This window comes from Pieris rapae, chromosome Z, assembly GCF_905147795.1.
Source record: "Pieris rapae chromosome Z, ilPieRapa1.1, whole genome shotgun sequence".
Taxonomy (NCBI): Eukaryota; Metazoa; Arthropoda; class Insecta; order Lepidoptera; family Pieridae; genus Pieris; species Pieris rapae.
In genome coordinates this window covers 8057337-8076837 of record NC_059534.1, presented here as the reverse complement: position 1 = coordinate 8076837, position 19501 = coordinate 8057337, and the positions used below count along the sequence as shown (strand labels likewise).

The 19501-nt window shown below is 30.2% G+C and overlaps 2 protein-coding genes across 2 annotated transcripts; one reads left to right on the top strand and one right to left on the bottom strand.

Annotated features, from left to right (window-relative positions):
- Nucleotides 1–1345: 1345 nt before the first annotated feature.
- LOC110998165 (rho GTPase-activating protein 1) lies at nucleotides 1346–8608 on the bottom strand. Its single transcript, XM_022266657.2, has 10 exons — nucleotides 8402–8608; nucleotides 8220–8294; nucleotides 8016–8144; nucleotides 5658–5779; nucleotides 4708–4865; nucleotides 4258–4575; nucleotides 3949–4181; nucleotides 3326–3526; nucleotides 2675–2781; nucleotides 1346–2142 (listed from the first exon to the last, which is right to left on the bottom strand). Exons 2-10 carry the CDS (start codon nucleotides 8266–8268, stop codon nucleotides 1972–1974), a joined length of 1488 nt encoding a protein of 495 aa, XP_022122349.1. The 5' UTR covers nucleotides 8269–8294; nucleotides 8402–8608; the 3' UTR covers nucleotides 1346–1971.
- Nucleotides 8609–11858: 3250 nt separating this feature from the next.
- LOC110998142 (protein GPR107) lies at nucleotides 11859–19021 on the top strand. The gene is made up of 12 exons (XM_022266617.2): nucleotides 11859–12134; nucleotides 12202–12312; nucleotides 12508–12668; nucleotides 13711–13841; nucleotides 13925–14025; nucleotides 14095–14190; nucleotides 14447–14730; nucleotides 14859–14976; nucleotides 15271–15401; nucleotides 15935–16076; nucleotides 16458–16606; nucleotides 17013–19021. Exons 1-12 carry the CDS (start codon nucleotides 12048–12050, stop codon nucleotides 17101–17103), a joined length of 1602 nt encoding a protein of 533 aa, XP_022122309.1. The 5' UTR covers nucleotides 11859–12047; the 3' UTR covers nucleotides 17104–19021.
- Nucleotides 19022–19501: the final 480 nt, after the last annotated feature.

The window sequence follows — 19501 nt, the reverse complement described above, 5'->3', positions numbered from 1 at the left end:
ATTACTAAACAATAAAATACTGATGTATCAAATTATACTGTTTTGACAACAAGAAGTGATATTATAAATTAATATTACTACTTGTTGTATTTAACAAAAACGGAAAGGACCCTTGAGAATCACGTTGTGCTTACTTAGCAATTTAATACTGTCTTCGAAAACTATCGGAAGTTTATCAGAGCGAATTCGCAAAAGCGACATTAAATCCATAACTGTTAAGATACTTGTATATTTAGAAATAAATAGATCTGCTTACGTTCAATATTTATTCATGATTTGACAAACTTACAATATTTAAAAAATTACACAAACACGGATAAAATCATTACATTACTTATTCTAGACCTTTGTACGTTATATGACTGTTGTATTATTAACAAGTTTGGTATAAAAAAATAAAAACATTTTGATTACAATATACTATGATAAGAAATAACAATTATTTTAGTATTCAGAGAAACTTATTTTATATCAAAACATGACTTAAAATGAGTAGACATACTTTTATGATTGCATTAATTATGACAGATTCACATAATACTTTCTCTTTTCATAAAATACAAAAGTAGAAAAGTTGCAACGGAATGTAACAAAAATGAGATTCTGTAGTTGAAATATTATTATATTATCCCATACATTTTGAGATAATGAATCAGTCATACATAATAAAAACTTACAAAATGTGAAGTATCCTAACTTTAGTGACAAAAAATAGCATTTTTTCTTTTAAACATTATGTTTGGCGGTTAAATAGAAGCAACATTTACTAATAAAATGTATTAAAATAGACAGAAATATAATAACATAGGGCAGGAGAAAGTAAATTAGATATTTAATTATAAACTATAAATTCTTGTTAAACAGTAAAAATAATAACAGGATTAATGAAGATCTAAAACAATAACAATACTTGTCTTTTTAGTAATAAAAAATCAAAATTGTTATACAATTATAAGAAGAAACTAAAAAAAAAATAAATACTATTACCTATTTTAACACCAACAATAAGATTTAAAATTTACATGTTGTCATTAATAAATATTTATCCTAACTATAATTTTTTCAGAACTTTACAATTACTTATTTTACAATTTAAAGCTAGTCATTTGTCAGGTTATAATTTTTATGATACATTGAATTCCTAATTACCCTAAGACCTACTTATTTATTAATATTATGATACATTTATATATATGATACAATTATAAATCTTAAATAATCCATAATACTAGTATTGGAATCTGTAATTAATTATTAACCATAAATATATTTATGTTGTGTTGTATAGATCTCTCAAAATCCTATAAGTAATTAAAATGTCATAGAACATAGACAAATCGAAAAGTGTATGTAGATAAAACTCATGTGCGTATTCTAAAATATTTTATCTGAATTTTTTGGAGTTTAAATTATGTAGGTACTGATTTCGAATAAGCCTCTTAGACCTTTAATGTGAATAGTAGAAAAATAATAGCAATAGGTGAACAAACAGTCTACTAGTAATAAATAAGACGCAAATGTTGACGATTTCTTAACACAAAAATAATCACATAATCTGGAGTTCCTCTTAGAGTGGAATAATATAGTTTTATACACTTAATTAGTTCTTATAGTGTTTTAATGCCATCAACCAAATTAAAACTTACACAAACTACAAGGTACATACGCGAATGTAAATACAGATATTAGTTTTATAAACTGTTCTATTAAACTGGCATTATTACATGAGTTACGTTTAATTTTGATACAGTGACGTTAAATATAAGTGGGTTATTTGTTTTAGTCTTTCAACGTCACATATTAATTTTATTAAAAGTTATTTATTTTTTCACATAACTGGCCGATAATAACAATGGAACACAACGGTAGTTTACCAGGTCACGTAATAATAAATAAATCAAAAAATAAAAGAACAAACAAATGATTGTGATATGTGCCAGATTCATAGGTTACTCACAATTCGTATACATTTTAAATAATAAATATGGATTCCTGGTGTGTGATTAAAAAATCGGTAAATGCGTTTATTGGCCCGATAGATTGTAATGAAACATTTCCATCCCGCGGCCATAGTAAATTGGGCCCGAAGACCACAGCTAAGTTGCTGCTTGTCATCTTATTTAGGCAGCTACGATCTTGTACCTATAAATATTATCTCTAGTAGGACATAAAACTTAACAATTTGAATCTAGGATTTATTTAACTATGAGAATGTGTGTATATGTTCATGGCATTTCATAAGTAGTTGTTCAGTGCTTTCCCAAACTTTTGCTGGAAGTATGTACGAAATTTGTCCAAGTAATTTACTTTTTGAGGGATTCGTTATTTACTGATAAAATTTCTTCCAAATATTTAGAAGAAATCTTTGTATTGTAAGTAGTAAAAAAACTTAATGTTTTGAAGCATATAAAAATAATACTAATTCTTTTGTGAAATCCTTCAGTGTATATATTTCAAATTATTTTAACTTTATTGAAAGGTGTATGTATTATATGTTTAACAATCTAAAAATAATCAAAGAAATACAAACAATTATTTCATTTAGGTTTGAAGTGCCACAAGTATTAATCATCATTTTTTTTAAATATATAGCAAACGAGCCTGCGGAACGTCCAGTAAGGGACGACTCGATTTATTTTTATATGTTATAGTAAAATTAAAAAAAGACAAATACCTTCCACAAAAACTGCATAATATACTTTAAAATCTTGTAATTGTCTAGAGGTAGCTTTTCAAGAATCAATATTTTCACCTTTCTTGCCTTCCTAGGTATTACCCAGGCTGAAAATAGAAATTAAATACATTCCTTTAATTATGACCAACTTCATTAAAATTAGATTAACAATTCTACTCGTGTTTTGTACATATATTTTCTGTTAAGAAAAACTAATATGTTTATGCCAAGACAGAAATAGTTGTTTCCTAGAACTTTAGGACGAAACACGAGGGTAGTTTATTATTTTATATGATTAAATATATTTTAGGGATTAACCTTAGCTTTATAGTATATACAAGTAAATACACAAATATACTAAACATGTATTTAGTAAAATCTGTAGTACATTTTAATCACATATTATTGAATTTTCCATCTATGAGTTTTATTCACTAATTGATTTAAATAAACTCGGTTATCATGTTATAAAAATGTAACAGATTTTAATGTATTGAAAACTACAAATAAATTTACTTAAAATATGCATAGATAACCCGCAAATTCTTATACCCACTAAGTACACTATGATAGTATGTTCATAATACAAAAAACAAATTTTATTATTTCAGAAATAAATAACATAAAAAACCAATATTTATATTTACTAACCTTCATATTTGCTAACTACGTCATATAAATCGAAAGTTAATAATGGCTCCTCTAGGCCTCTTAAAAAAGTTTTCAGTACGGCGGCTGCAACATGTGGGTCGTTTCTGAAAGATACGTCGCCACCATTGTTGCACTCTCGCTGTATTTCCTTCACAATGGCTGCGCTCGGCGATCGCCGGAATAATCCTTCAGTTTCTATGGCTGAAATATATTGCGCTGGTATGACAACAATACAGGAACAGTTTTCTTAACACGAACCGTTCTTGCGTTGAGTTCAATAGAATTTTACAAAAAGATGATATAAGAAATGACGTTAATCAATCACAATCTAATGAAGCGTACGATCGTATCCACTTTCGTAATACATTCTCACAACCCCGTATTGGAGAAAGGTGTATAAAAAATAATGTCATGAATTGGTAATATTCAATTTTAAACGAATATTATATGAAAACTGGAACTATTTTATAGAAAAATAATATTCAAAACTTTGTTTATATGCAGCTTTAGTTATATAACAAAGTACAAAAACGTCGGCTTTCACTTACTGCAAGTCAAAAATTTTTGAAATTGACATGAGTAATGTTTGTCTATTAACAAATAGAAATAAATTTAAAGCTCACCGTCGAGTTCTGATAAAAACTCAATGCATTGTCGCACTATCGGCGGAATCGAATCTACTATTTTCGTATTATTCTGTTGTATGAACTGTAATGACACTCCAAACTGTTTTGCTGGAGTTGATACTAAACTGCACGGACCCTCAGCTTGGCTAAGGGCCGCTTGCCTGGCACTATTAATTTCTTTAGCTATTTCTGCAGCCCGTGGATTTTTAGCTAAGAGCATCCTGTCACATCTACAAAATAAAATAACATTTATACTCGTAAGGAACTCTAACGGTAAGGTAACAAATAATTTAGTGATTTACATACTGAATAACTTCCGATGGAATGTGAATTTTATCCAAATCTAAATACTGCTGCAATTCATGTAAATAATTGACGTACATCATTTTTCTGCCAAACTTGACACTTATTACTGGCCTCAGCATTTGCCATACTATTCTTATCACATTCGTTGGATGGACTAGATACAGCGTTTTAAGATTTTTCTTATATTTTCTATCAAACGCTTTATAAGCTTTCCACAACCAAGAGAATGGTGGTTTGTTTACGCTGGAGAGCCCATGATGAAAGTAAACAACACTATAATCTTGTTCCACATATTTGTCCAATGTATGCATTAGGAACCTAATAAAAATTAAACAGATTCAAAAAGAAAATATATATTAAGAAATAAACGCTTAACTTATTAACTACTGCCATTCACTAAAGAACAAAGTTCAAGCTTAGTGCTGTACCTATCGACATAAGAGGGCTCACCTCAAGAGGAAATCGGGATGTACATCCTTGGACGGCGGTAGGCGACAGGCAGAAATTACGATAATTTTACGTCCAAGTTCATCGTCCCCCTCAACTTGGACTACTTCTCTTTTATGTAAATCGGCAAAAATATCATATTCACTCGAGGAGGTAGCTATCTAAAACCAAAATAAAGAACAGGATTTTAAGAAAATATGGTTGAAAAATTTTACATGTCATTCATAATAATGGCAAAGGTTGCTTCGGAGGCAAGACTTTTGTTTGCTGCACGTGTATTTATAATAATGTGATTGGATAAATCTTTTATCAAAGGAATCATAACGAAATTATAACATAAAAATGTCGTAACAAAAAAATATCTGCCGAAATGCAAATGTCCTTCCGGTTTTAAGATATGACATGAAAATATGGATTATTTCGATCAGTCATATGAATAGTTAACTATACAGTTTATTTTATAAATTTTGTAATGTGAAATTTGTAAATCAACTCAAAAATTTCCAATAAACAATCCATACCACTTCTACATTATCTAAAGGTTAAATGAAATACCAAATTCACAATGACCTAAATTGGCTGCGCTATCCCGGGAGACCTAGATTAAGATATCGATCGAATAGCGCACTATGATACCGGATCATGCGAATTCAATTAATCGTACACCAAATAAACTTAAAACTGTATAGTAACAGTGTTTCAATATATGATTTAATAACTTCATATAATATAAATGTAGCAATCTAGGTTTGGCAGACCTGTGCTTTTTCGATACTAAGTTCCATCGATATGGTTAGCGCAGCGCTTGATTCGTAATTTCTCATATCATTTTCACACTAGTATGAATATCTTATTTCTATCAAATTTCACAAGCGTATTATTGTAATCGTTTCAACATGTGTGATGTGTGAGAGCATAAATAAAATAAATACATTTATCGTCCGGTCACTTACCTCTACAAATGATTGTGGTCCATTTCCAAGTTCTTTTTCGAAATTTTCTTCTATTGTACCATCACTACTTGAAGGTGGAAGAATTTCCCGCGATAAATCTAGTAAATCGGGTGACATCGGAACTAAAATACGAACATCGAATAAGAATTCACAACTCTCAACTTTGGCGGTACGACGACAAGTGGCATATCACATATAAGTTAGGGAAATAAGAAGTACCTGAAACAGTTATTTAAAAAAAAACAAAACAAATTACCTAACTGGGCCTACCGTCCTCAAACTTATCCACATAAGCTGGTTGTTTACCAAGCATAGTTTACTAAGTTTAAAAAAAATGCAAATAAATAACGAACATTCACGAAAAAACAAAAGAAAATGTAAAATAAGCACACTGTTCTGGCAAAATCCACATTCGATATGGCGGATTGCGTTAATAAAATTGATAGAAATTGGTAGGATGTGAAAAAATAATCGATTTTTTAAAAGTGAAAATCGATTTTTGAGCGCGATTTTAACATTTAAAATAATTGAAAATCCTTCTTCCGACCTTACATCCGATATTATCCGTGGTCTTTTATAACCCAGACTCGAACTACATACATACATACATCGAATAAATCCGATGCTTTGAAGAGGTATTGAAGTAACAGTTATTAAAAAAAATTAATATACTAACCTAACCTAACCGAACAATATTAATTATAGGTTTTAGACAGCTCCGGCGCTGCGGAAAATGCAGCCCCTCCACCCTTGCAATAAAATAAACGCAGAAGCAAGCAGAAAACTTACGTGAAATGACTAATTCACAAACTGTTCTGGAAAAATCTACATACGATATGGAGGTTTGGGTTTATATATTAAAAAGGGATTTCACGTAAGATCTACCAACACGAAACAATCGATTAATTAAAAAACCGATTTTTTATGCAGAATGTCACATCACCAGTAAACAATAGAAAAGTTTAAAATGGCGGATTGTTTACAAATTTCAATATATTGCACAAAATATCAAAACAATTTTTTAAATACTTAGATGCAACTCTGGCAGCATAAATTACTCCAAATCACATGGAGGTGTTCCAATAAAGTCCCCTGAGACTCCTACATACTCAGTATCATTAAATTCGAGCTATTGAATTATAAATCCTACCCAAAATCCAGATTTCATTTCAACTTTCCCACTATTTCTGAGCTAGGGCAAGTTCAAAACCAAGCTAATCTAAATAAATTCATTATACGCGGGCTACTCTCCCTTAAGTAAATCATCAAATTTTGTTCGTGCACCCCCTCCTTTTTTGTTGATTAAAATTTGGAGAACCGGAGACTAATTTCCAGGACAATACTCAGCATTTTTAGGAAACACTGGTGCTATCAATATTGTTGGAATAAAACTTTAACTTTCAACCACCAAATTGCCATCAGTTCTTGCCTTAGCCAATACCTTAAACCCGATCCCGGCAATACATATGCAATGGTATAAGATTTTTTATATATAAATATTAATATGGTTGTTAAACAATGTTCTTATTATGCATTCAATGAAAGATTTGATAACAAAGAAATACATCTACATAAAATAAAATCATATTTAACATACATTTGTTCCTTTAACAACTGAATATTAAATGCCTGGAATGGAGTTTAGATAATCATCAGTATTACAACCAAGGCTGTTAGAAGTTCTGACTCACTAATTAAGTAACAGTGATTATCTTTAAGTATAAATCTCCCATGCACTAGCAGCTACTTTTATACAAAGCTACTACATATACAAAGCTAATTCGGTTATTGACTCTTACTTTTCTAACACTAAATATATTAGAGAGACAAGAAAGAAATTATTCAGATAAACCAAACAATTACCTTTACAAAAAATATATAATTTTATACTAGCATATAAGAACAAGGCATACATTAACCCTAAGGGTCTATTTCACAATGTCCGGATAAATTCTAAATAAGCTATTTATAACTTATTTGTAGGATAAACAGTATTTTTGCGTTTCACGACTGTCAGATAGCGCTATTTGTCATGAAATGCCAAGTATCTTATTCGGAACTTTTATCTTTCGAATAATTTATGTGATGCACAGCTATTTGGCACTTTATCCATACATTGTGAAACAGGCCCTAAATGTATTAAAATAACCATCAAAATAATTATAAAGAGAAGCTAAAATTCAAAGATATTGGCAATTGTTGAAAAAGTGCTAAATGCTAGATTGCGACTTAAAGAAAGTTCTCTATTGGGATTAGTTGATAAAATTTTGTATTTCATTAGGCACTTTTATTCCTAAAGCTAATAAATGTTAATTTAATAATATAATGCAACTTCTTAGTATTAAAGATTAAACATACCAAAACTTGTGGAACACATAAGCTCAGTATCATCAAACTCTAAATTAGGTTCATAATCATGGTAATCAGAGAGACTACAATTCAAATAGGAGTCGTCAGCTTCATGTTCTATTATACCACCATGAGTAACTATAAAAATATAGACACTATATTTTATTATTTTATTCAAATATAAACAGTGATTCACATAGTTAAAGACCTTACCTTGAAAAGCTCGAATGGGGCTTAACTTAGCCTGATGCCCTGACTCCATGACCGTTAGCAAAATTCAGGAAGAATCTAGAAAATCATAATATATAAAATGATGTAGGTACCTAAATTTTTATTTCGATTTAAAAAAAAGTTCGTTGGATTTAAAAAACACTAATTATTTAATAAATCAATACCAGTTCAGGGACACAATTATTTTGCCAGTAATTTAATGCACATCGACTTATACTTTCATATTTTATCAATTAGAAACTGCAATTTTCGTTCAACTTGATATACAAAAAATCTGATATTGGTAAAACGCAATCGCTCAAACACAGAGTGATCGACATCCAGATGCCAGACAGCTGTATATATACAGAATACAGATTTAGAGTTTTACAGACAAAGTAAACTACTGACAGAGTATTGTACAGTGCAAGAAATTAAAGAATAGAAACAAAAGATAGAGTGCGCGCGACTGGTGGCGTAGCTGATGTTGCTAGTTATGGAAAATTGCTTTCTGATCATAAACATACATAGGAGTTAAGGAAATAATGTAACTTAACCCTTTCAGACCTGAATTATTTTTTTTCATCCGATGGATTTGGTAAATTCCATGTGTCTAAAGTATAATCAGGACACTATTAAAAAAATAAATAAAAAAATATTAGCCTTAAACTTTCCGGGAAAATCAATTTTTTCTTAATGTGCACAATTGTGGACTCTCGTCCTACATAGTAATAAGAATAAGGTATGCGAAGTTGTTCTGAAATAAAATAATATTAATTTAGAAACATTTTTATTACAAATTATAAATGAATTAAAATAGTTTAATTCTTTCTATAAAAGAAAAATAAACATTTATAATTTTTTTGGCATAATCAGTCATTGGCACATGAACAATAATTAGGAAAAAAATATTTTTATCTAGTGTGGAAGGCCAAGAAGCAATTCTTGTCTTTAGTTAGGCATACATGTACTTTACACTTTATGCATTTGATACGGGATTTTCCTTTACTTATGGAACTGGGACTAGGTGTAAAATGGTGGGATGCCCATTCCCAGTTCCACCGTCATGTGTAGGGAAATGCCCAACACTGTCACCAGTAATTTCAGCTGCAGGGCGAATCTCTCCTGGCCTTCTTGGTATAATTTGCATCGTTGAACTACTGCTAGATGGTCGATCTCTTTTGGCGATAGAAAATTTATCTTGTAGCACCAAACTGTCAGCCAAACGACGCCGAAAGTAAAGCAAAGTAAGTCGTTGCTTTTTTGGTGTGCCTAATAGGATTTGTAGTAAATGGTATGATGAAAAATAATTATCAAAGTAAAGCTCATGACCCTGGCTCTCTCCGATTCTCTTTGCGAGATGTACAACTATCGAAGCACCATAGCCAATATTTTTTGCAATATTACTGTCAAGTTCTGGAGAGGAGGTCTGGTAAAGAATAAAATCATAAGCTTGGCCATGTTTACCACATATAAAAAAGATTTTGAGACCCCATGGCAAAGGTTTTCCTTTTATATATTGTTTGGCTACATGTTTTCCGGTGAAAGGAACCATCTTTTCATCAACACAAAGTTCTCGTTCAAGTGGTAACTCTAAGCATCGATTCCGAACAGCATCATAAATGGATCTCACTTTATGAAATACATCTTTGCAATCAGCCGGAATTTTCGTGTTGTCAACAAGATGTAAATTATTTCGTTATTCAAAAAAACGGTCCCTTGTCATATTAGCTGTGAGGGAATGCTAATGTTTGTCTCTGGGAGACAAACATTATCAAACAAGGGTAACTAAATATTCCTGTGGCTAAATGTAATCTTATAAAATTTGCTAGGTCCTTCATCGTCATCAGATTCAGGTGGAAATAACTCCCTTTGGTTTTGGTGAATGACATCTGCTCCAACTCTAGCAGCTAAGGGTGCTGTACGAATTGAATCTCCATAAGAATAATCTTCGTCATCAGATGATAACAACAAGTCAGAAAAATCTCCTTCTTCTAATGCTTGTAACGCCTCCGGTGAGAACATATTGGTGTTTTTGAATCTGAAAATATACCTAAACAATATCATAATTAATTTTATACATTGTTCTTATTTATATGATTAGCAAGACGTTAAAAATAAAAACAAAATATATTTTCGTAAGAAACCGTTAACAATGAGAAAAACTCAGTTGAGTCCTGATGGGTACAATTGAGCACAAATATAAAAATCGAGATTACTAATATAAGGTGATAAAAAATACACAAACATTACGTTACACATGACCCTAATAATATTAGATATCCATTTATAATTTTTCCAGATGATTTCTTGCACTAATTTTTATTTAAAAAAAATAAAATAAATAGCTTACCTGTACAGTTCAAATCACGAACGGGCACTGGTCGCAACTTGTCAAAAAGCGCTAGAATATGCTAACAGATGGGGTTACTAGTACTAAATTGTGTAGTTTATAAGTGAACAAATGAATACAACAGTTTTCAACCGGAAAGCTTAAGAGTTTAATATTTATTTTTTTAATTATATCTTATGTCTACAATTGTGCACGCCAGTTTTGAAAGGGTTAAGGTAAATCAAGTGAACTACGACCAAATTACCGAATATCAAGCAATTACTGCTTTTTATATTATCAGGTCGATTTCACCATAGCTAAAGAACGCCTGAACCGATTTTAAGTGTTTGCACTTTAAAAATAAATGAAAACAACATACAATATTTTTAGAAATTTTTTTAAGCCAAAAATTTTTTTTAATACAATGGAAGTTTTAAATTTTGGATAAGTGTAGTCTTCAAAAGGGTCAATGCCTTCGATTGTATTGTTTGAATCTTCGCTCACTTCGTCGTCCGAATAGTCTGAGTAAGTTCTGTTAGGTAGTGAAATTATGGGATGTTCTATATTTTTATAAATCACAACCCATTTTTATCTTTGTTAAATTGATATATTTCTTCACAAACAACGGTAATTAATTTATATACTTATAGAAAAGTTCACAGGAAAAAATACATGCTCACTCATCTTAAAAGTCTGTTCTGAGTGACCTCTGTTTTCTTCTTTTCTAAGTGTCCTGCATTTATATTGCCACATACATCAAAATCGTATAGAAAATACTACACCATATAGTATGTACATTTTAGTGCGTATCTACGATACGCTACATCACCCCCCTACGGAGACAGAAAAGCTAAGTAGACAAATGATAGTATGTAACAATAAAAAAAAGGTACTTAAAAAATTACACAACAAAAATTTTTACATTACAAAGAAATACTAGAGCATTATAAATCTAACCTAGTCTTAAATCTAACCCTTCTGCCTGACCTGGTAAGTGGTAACCACAGGATTAGGGGCAGAAATGGGAGGAATATTTACCACAGTAGGCGAAAGTAATGACGGCGGTTCATGGCCAACGGTCAAAATAAAAAAAAAACTTTTTAATTTCACTAAGTAGGTTTATGTAAGTAACACAGGTTTTTTATAAAATGTTCTAGTACAGAGTTAGGACAATAGAACCGGTACCTCCGCTACATCTGTGTAGCCGTTTATGTAATGAAGATGGGTTGGTTAAGGTTGGTAATCATTTTTAATAGGAACGTCATCATTTAATTCATACTCTGTGGTACTAGTAATAGTATGAAGTATCTGCGTGTTGGCACATTGATATACCAATTTGGTATTCCAAGAATTTCTCTTATAAATGTTTTAACTTTTATGTTATTAATCACAGGTTAAGAAAAGTTTAGAGATCTTGGTCGAAATTACATATTTTAAATAAAGTTTTGTACTGTAATATTAAGGTTTATTAATATTAAGTGGTGTAGTAGTCATGAAATATGATTTCTGTATTAAAGAAAATATTTATTGTTATTTTTGCTATTGTGGTGTCTGTCTCATCCAGGATTCACAAATTACCTCTTGTGGTATGTAAAATTATTAATTATAAATTTAATTAAGGGAACCGAACATTGATAGGTTCTTTTTTTGCAGGATGATGAACGTCACTATGTTGATTTGACCACATTTGGTTTTTTCGAAGGGGGTATTTTAGATGTACATATGATTAATTTCAAATTGCCATCTGGTTCAGTGCTGGGCGAGGTAACTTTTAATGTCTTTTAATATAGTTTTTATTAAAAAAATATTAATTATTTAAGTAACATGGCTAATGAATTCTGTTAACATTAAATTATAATCAATACTATAATATGTTAATAATATTCCTTTTTCATGCTATTATTTATTATTTTTATTACACAGCTTTTGTTCTCAAATATAACAGTTGTTTCTTTTTAGTATGGTTTTACCTTGGATAGAACTGTTAACGATGCTATTAATCCTTACTTGGAAGTTCATTCGGATACATGTATTCTTAAAGGTGTTGAAAATTATGGAGGTCTTTTGTCACCACATCATCCAGCTATAGTTTTTTTGAAATTAGATTTTAAAAATCTTAGGTGAGTTTTTGTCTTCAACCTTTACAAAAATTTCTTCTTGTTAAATCCATGGAACAAGATATGTATTGATGACTATGTAGAAGTTTAAGTGGATGATGCCCGAGTTACACTAGGCTAGTTTTTGAAGCTATGATGACAAGCTAGTACTTTCCTGGCTTGCTGACCTGGCTTTGAACATGCTAGTTCTGTTTACATGATGCTTGGATTATTTTAAGCTAGTATTATTGTAGTGACTGAGGTAACCATATGTCGAAAAAAACATTATTTGTCTGAATGAGAAAAACAGTGCCAATTCTCACTAGATGAACTAGAAGAGTTACGAAAGCTGTCTGTCTGTCACTGTCCAATATTTCACCACATTTTTTGTAGTGCTAATCACATTTAGTCTTGTCTTTGAACTTTGAAGGATGGCATTACACAGACATTATTTATTGCCAGTTTTTCTCTTCCGTTTCCGTTCTACACCCTTGATTTGAGAACTGGCAGCAAATGTAAAATTAGATTTATTTAATTAATATAATTAAAATAATTTTTTTTTTGCCGTTCATGTGTACATTATCTTACCTATATGAATAAATGAATTCTGACTTGACTTGAGAGTATGGATATTAATGATCACAGTACTGTGACCATTAAAATCCATACTTAGTTTGGGCATCTTAAAATCTCTAAAAACACGTTGCGGTGACAAAAATAAACCAAACACGCAGTTCCTGCTTACTAGCCAACTGAAAACCAGAGTTGCCGGCCACATGAAGCTAGTTAACCAGCCAGGATAGTAAAATCAGTAGTGGGGAGTGCTACTATCCTATAAAATAGAACTCCATCATTATAAAAATGGTCCTTGCTTGTATACAAGCTTACTAGCTTATTAGCTCAGAAACTATACTAGTATACAGAGTAAGACTTGTAAAATAATTTTTTTTCTTTATATGTGTATATCTATTTATCTAATTCTTATATTGAATGTCTAAAGATATTAAAAAATTACTAAACCTAGTAATTTATATTAAAATTTTATCTTGTAATAATTCAATTTCAGAATAAATATAACTTGTGATGGTGAAGTTACAGCATTACATCTTTACCAAAACAGGTCAATGATTCCAATTGATAGAATTAAAAGACAATCACAGTATATATTTGTAAACAGACAACGACGGTCACCATTAGGTAATGTTTTATATGTGACCTAAAATACATTAATTATTCTATAAAATTGTGACTAGTTTTAGATTAAAAGGTAATTTTTATAGGAAGTAGGGAATCAACAGAGGCATTGGGTTCTCAGTGTTCATATGCGGTTCTCCCTATCACTAAAGAAACACGAAATGGCTTTGATTATTACAATACAAGTGTAAGTTATTTTCAGTACTCAATGGTGTTCTTTTCCTAATAAGCTTTTGACTGGATTTCAATATTACAGTTTGCTATGTATGTGGCTTCAGACAAGGAAGAAGGATTATACAACTTGTACTTCCATAACTGTCCACATGATACAGAGCCTGCTATTAATGCTTTGGTAAATACTTTTCCAGTAATATTATTATCACATTTTACTTTTATGAGCTACACAAATTTATGCTTTCTTTTTTTGCACTTACAATATAATTGTTAATATATTGAAGAATAGAATGAGGTCTCAAAAAAAATACTATTAATTATGGGCCTCTAGTGTGATCCCTTTATATATACCCTTTTCAGTATAAATTTAACTATGTATATTATGGTAATTATTCTTGAAAATTGTGGTTTAACTCCATACTTGGCCTTTACAGATAGAAATATATGAAAGTAATGATGGAAACTTTTTGTCAGCTGGGGAAATGCCACTTCCAGCACTATACAGTATGATGTCATTGATATTTTTCTTGTGTGCTGGTTTTTGGACTTTTATTCTAAAAACAAGCCGACACAAAGTATATAGAATACATATAATTATGTGTGTACTGGTTTACTTAAAAGCAATGTCATTGGCTTTCCATGGAATTAACTATCATTTTATACAAACAAGAGGTGAACATGTCACAGCTTGGGCAATATTATTCTACATAACACATTTGTAAGTATTAAATTGTATAACATTATGATAATAAAGAAAATATATTGTGAAATTATGAATTAAATAAATAATTTGGCATTATTTTAATTTGTAGCAATTTTCTAATATACTTGCATAATTCTTTGTAGATTAAAAGGTGCTGTGCTCTTTGTGACTATAATTTTAGTAGGAACTGGATGGAATTTTATTAAACACATTCTGGCAGACCGTGACAAAAAAATATTTATGATAGTCATTCCATTACAGGTTAGTACATTCAAAGAAACTTTAAGTATGTCAAATGTATTTATTTAGTGGATTAACTGTGTCTGTGGCTTAGAACCACTGAAAATGAATTTAAAAACCACCTTATTAATATAAAAAGTAACACAAGATTAATAAATGTGTCTTCTATTACTCATCAGTAATTCTTCTGCCAACCTATAACAATTATTTTACCGGTAATCAAGTATGTCAATATAAGGCTAGGTAACTAAATATTGGAATGTTATTATAATATCGAAGATAATAAAGAAATATGTTGGTTTCTTTGTTTAAAAGGTGGTCGCTAACGTTGCGGAGATAATAATAGCTGAAAGTGAAGAGGGTGCCGTCGAACATAACGCTTGGAGGATTCTATTAATGTTCGTCGATGTACTCTGTTGTGGGGCTATTATGTTCCCGGTTGTATGGTTAGTATTATTCAACTATCAAGTCATAGGTCATAATGAAATATTTTATTCAAATAAAGTATGTTGTTGTCGAATAAAAAGAGTGGCGGAGAGTTTCTTGGCAGTTCTTCTCGTGCCCACTTGATTTGGGTACTGGTAGAAATTTAGAAACTTTTTTTTAAGTATTGCCGTTCAAGTGTTCATAGCTACCAATATAAAAACATTCTTAGACAAGTACAGTAAGGATCGTAATTACCTCATCCTTCCAAGATATTATGAACAATGAAATTCTCTAAATAACACTGCCCAATGGTCAATTAGAATCATCGCCAAAGTATTTTTTTGTAGAGCAGTCGGTTGGCTTACATGACTTCTAATTGAGAGTGAATGACTGGATACTAATGAAAAGTTTATGTCGTACATGCATTTAACACTCGCTTGTAGGATGAAGGCAAACATCGTTAGAAAATCGTTTTTATTTCTTTATTACAACTTATAAGTAAAATATATGTTTTGTAAATTGATATATTGTACATTTTATTTAAAATTTACAGGTCAATACACCATTTGGAAGATTCATCGACAACAGACGGCAAGGCTGCTGTTAATTTGAGGAAGCTTAAGTTATTTAGACATTTTTACGTGATGATATTATGCTATATTTATTTCACAAGGATCATTGTCACTATATTGGAGGTAAGAATTATGAAACATCTGATTATACATTTTGCTCACTCAGGTTTTCTTAGTTTTCTAAGCGCCATGTTTCCCTATGTACGTGCCATGGGTCATTTGTAAGCAGGACGATTTCCTAAATCGTCGGAGTTAAACAACGAGAGCATAGCCAGACGTAGGCACTCTCATCAATTGTTTAATTATATAACAATTAACATTTTATTATATCGCTCATATTTTATTGTTATATGTACTGTTGAATATAAAGTAAGATAAAAATCTTCTATTATTTCAAGCACCTGACCCAGGAATCGTACAACATAGATGAATATAATGTTTCATAAAATGATAGAGAACTAGATGAATAACATTGAACTAAATAAATATTTTTCATATTTTTAGAAAACAGTTCCATTCCAATATTCGTGGATCGATGAAATGTTTCGCGAGATGGCGACGTTTGTTTTCTTTGTAATGACGGGATACAAGTTCCGACCGGCTGCAGCTAATCCCTATTTCACACCCACATATGATGACGTCGAGCCAAAAGTGTAATTATCCATTATTTTTGATTAATAGAAACTAATTTCAGTTTAGTTAAAAATTATTCGCTTTAAATGTTTTTTTTATTGAACGTAATTTATTTAATTTAACGTAATTCATGCATTGGGACACTTGCCGCTATGACTATTATTAGATATATATATATTATTACTTTTATGAATACATTTCCATTTTCTTAATTTTGTAGCAAATAAAATCAAAAACTAATGGACTGGTAAAAAAATTGTATTGCCTAGGTTGCTACATCTGAATCATTTTCTAAATCTTAATTATATATTAAACCGACTCGTTAGATATATTTTCTTAAAATATAATTAAAAAATCCGATGCACATTATAAATTAGAAAAAGCGCAGTTAAAACACATTTCAAAGAATTTTTTCCACTTCTTTAGTATATCGGAGATCGGAGTACTGGACGGTGTCACGAATAGAGAGAAACGACGTGAAGATATGCAACCATTAATGCAAGAAAATTCCGAATAAATTAACGATAAGTAGATAGAACATTTTCATATAACAATCGCATTTGTAGTAGACAATTTGTATCTACTTAATCAGCTTATGTGTTTTTGTATTATACAATAACATTAATATTTGGCTATGAATCAAACATATCCCGTATAAATCCTTTAAAAGTTTTCACTAGTTAGGTACTGTGGTCTGGTATGAAGTGGAATTTGCTGGTTGTATATAAAGAATTACGGCCGAGTACGGATGTTTTTATTAATTTGCTTTTAACTGTAGTCTGCATTTTAATACCGTTATGGAATATTAGACATTTTTTAAACAATTATAACTCACTTTATTATTCAGCTTTATCATAGCTTAGACACAATTCGTGTTTTTCTATTAATAAATATCTAAACTGTTTTTATATAACTTTGTCTGACATAAGTCAATATGTACTATCGGTTTTGTCATCTCACTACTGCTTTATAATGTTTTTTCATTAAATACACGTATATCAATTGTGTATTACTGCAAACACGTGTACGACTCGCTGTCTTGGAACCTATTACGAAAACTAAAAGAATTGTTTTGTGTTGCCTTCGGGTTAAGTGCAATTGCGTTGTGTATATTTCTGTAGATGTTTGATTGTGGCATTGGTCAAATTCAACAGTTTTCTAGTGAATTTGCAACTAACCATCGCGCCTGACACCGATTTTCTTTTAGTTTCATTGCTTGTAGTATTATCCCTTATACATTCCATGTTACCAATAAGCTAACTTTGAAACAGTCCGATTTTGTACATGTCATCTTTAGTCTATAAAAATTTGAGACTGCGGTATGAGTGTAGTTAGGATTTCAATGTATGGACCATCACATTAGCAATAGAATCAATACGTATTTAATTTCATACACATAAAAATTTATATTCCAGTTATTCAAAATTATTATTTTTACGGTGATTTTTGTATGTACTTGTAGGTAAGGTTACTAGTGTTGAATACACCAAATTACACATTTTATTTTATATTTTATTAAGGTTTATAGATTTAAGTTAAGGTTTATGAATAACCAATAGTTTCCTATATCATTTATAGCAATAATGAGTTGATTTTAATAGCACTAAGTATAAAACATTATATATTTATGTATTAGTATAATTGTCGTGGCGTTATCGAATTTGTCCAATATGTATTACATATTCTGCCAAAATAAATTGTGATTGAATTGATATTAGGCTCTGTATCTGTCTTGGCCAGATTTTATAAAGGCACAATGGTTTTTATAAGTAAATATCGTTAACTGATTATCTTAAAAGCCAAAATAATTAGATTTCTAGAAATTTCCAAAGTACTTAATAGACTTGAAAATAATAATATGTTTAACGCTTTTCACTAACCTTCTACTTGTTCATCAGTCTATCTCGTATGTACATATGTATGATTTATTCGAAAACATAAACCGCAATTTATTCTATATAACATACAAGGTAATTCCACATACATTATTAGAAATACCAAATCGTATATTAATGTGGTTTCGTTTTCTTATTATTTCCTATTCATATCTTGTAGTATTCTGGCACCTCAGCTTATCAATACTTAGATTGTTTCATCATTGTAAGATTTCCCTTAATATATGTCTGGCACTCTGTCATATAAAATATTGCAATTGTTAAATATAATAATAATTTGTCCGAAACAATATTTAAGAAAAACTGAAATGCAAAAGGTTAATAAGATTAAAAGGTTGCTTTTTTAAAACAATGATTCAGTTACTTATGAAACAAAACACATGACGATTTAAGTTTTTTTTTTTAAGTATTTGCATAATCTATTTAAAATATTAGCAGTTTAAAGATTTGTGTTTAATTTTCTGTAACAATGGTTGTAAATATTTTTTATATGTGTAATTGTAAAAACTGTTTTAATTCACATTAAATCCTTCAAGTAGATGTGCCTTTTTTATTTTTTCAATTACCTAATTTTATAATGTGGTCATAGATCAGACAATGATATTTGATATATTTGCTCAGTATGACTCATTAATATATAGAGTGTTCATATTTAAATAGTGCCTTCAAGATTTCTTAATAATTTATTTGCTTGTCCGGTAATGAAGTAATGAAAATGAATTTATGACCTATGGCTACATTAATTCAGTATTCATTCTTTTTTAGTTAATTAAAATATTTCAGGGATATAATGCGATGAGGTGCATGATGGTGTGATAGTTGCTTACAAATATTAAAAAAAAATGCGTGCGTACAAAGTACACATGTCAGAAGTGAAACTTCTTTCATCTTTGTAATTGTATTATTACTGAGGTAAAAGCCCCTATAGATGATCATGTATGTGTATATCTATATTTACACTGTTTACATACGTGCTAATAATAATATAAATAAAATAAAATTGCTGTTTACTGCACAAGT

Bases quoted from the DNA above. Each gene is read 5' to 3' on its own strand.
- LOC110998165 (XM_022266657.2), bottom strand. From the start codon at position 8,268: ATGGAGTCAGGGCATCAGGCTAAGTTAAGCCCCATTCGAGCTTTTCAA. The intron at 8,145-8,219 runs GTAAGGTCTTTA...ATATTTTTATAG, and splicing joins CCCCATTCGAGCTTTTCAAG to TTACTCATGGTGGTATAATA. The intron at 2,143-2,674 runs GTATTTGTCTTT...TAATATTTATAG, and splicing joins TTATGCAGTTTTTGTGGAAG to GTACAAGATCGTAGCTGCCT.
- LOC110998142 (XM_022266617.2), top strand. From the start codon at position 12,048: ATGATTTCTGTATTAAAGAAAATATTTATTGTTATTTTTGCTATTGTG. The intron at 15,402-15,934 runs GTTAGTATTATT...TAAAATTTACAG, and splicing joins ATTATGTTCCCGGTTGTATG to GTCAATACACCATTTGGAAG. The intron at 16,077-16,457 runs GTAAGAATTATG...TCATATTTTTAG, and splicing joins TCATTGTCACTATATTGGAG to AAAACAGTTCCATTCCAATA.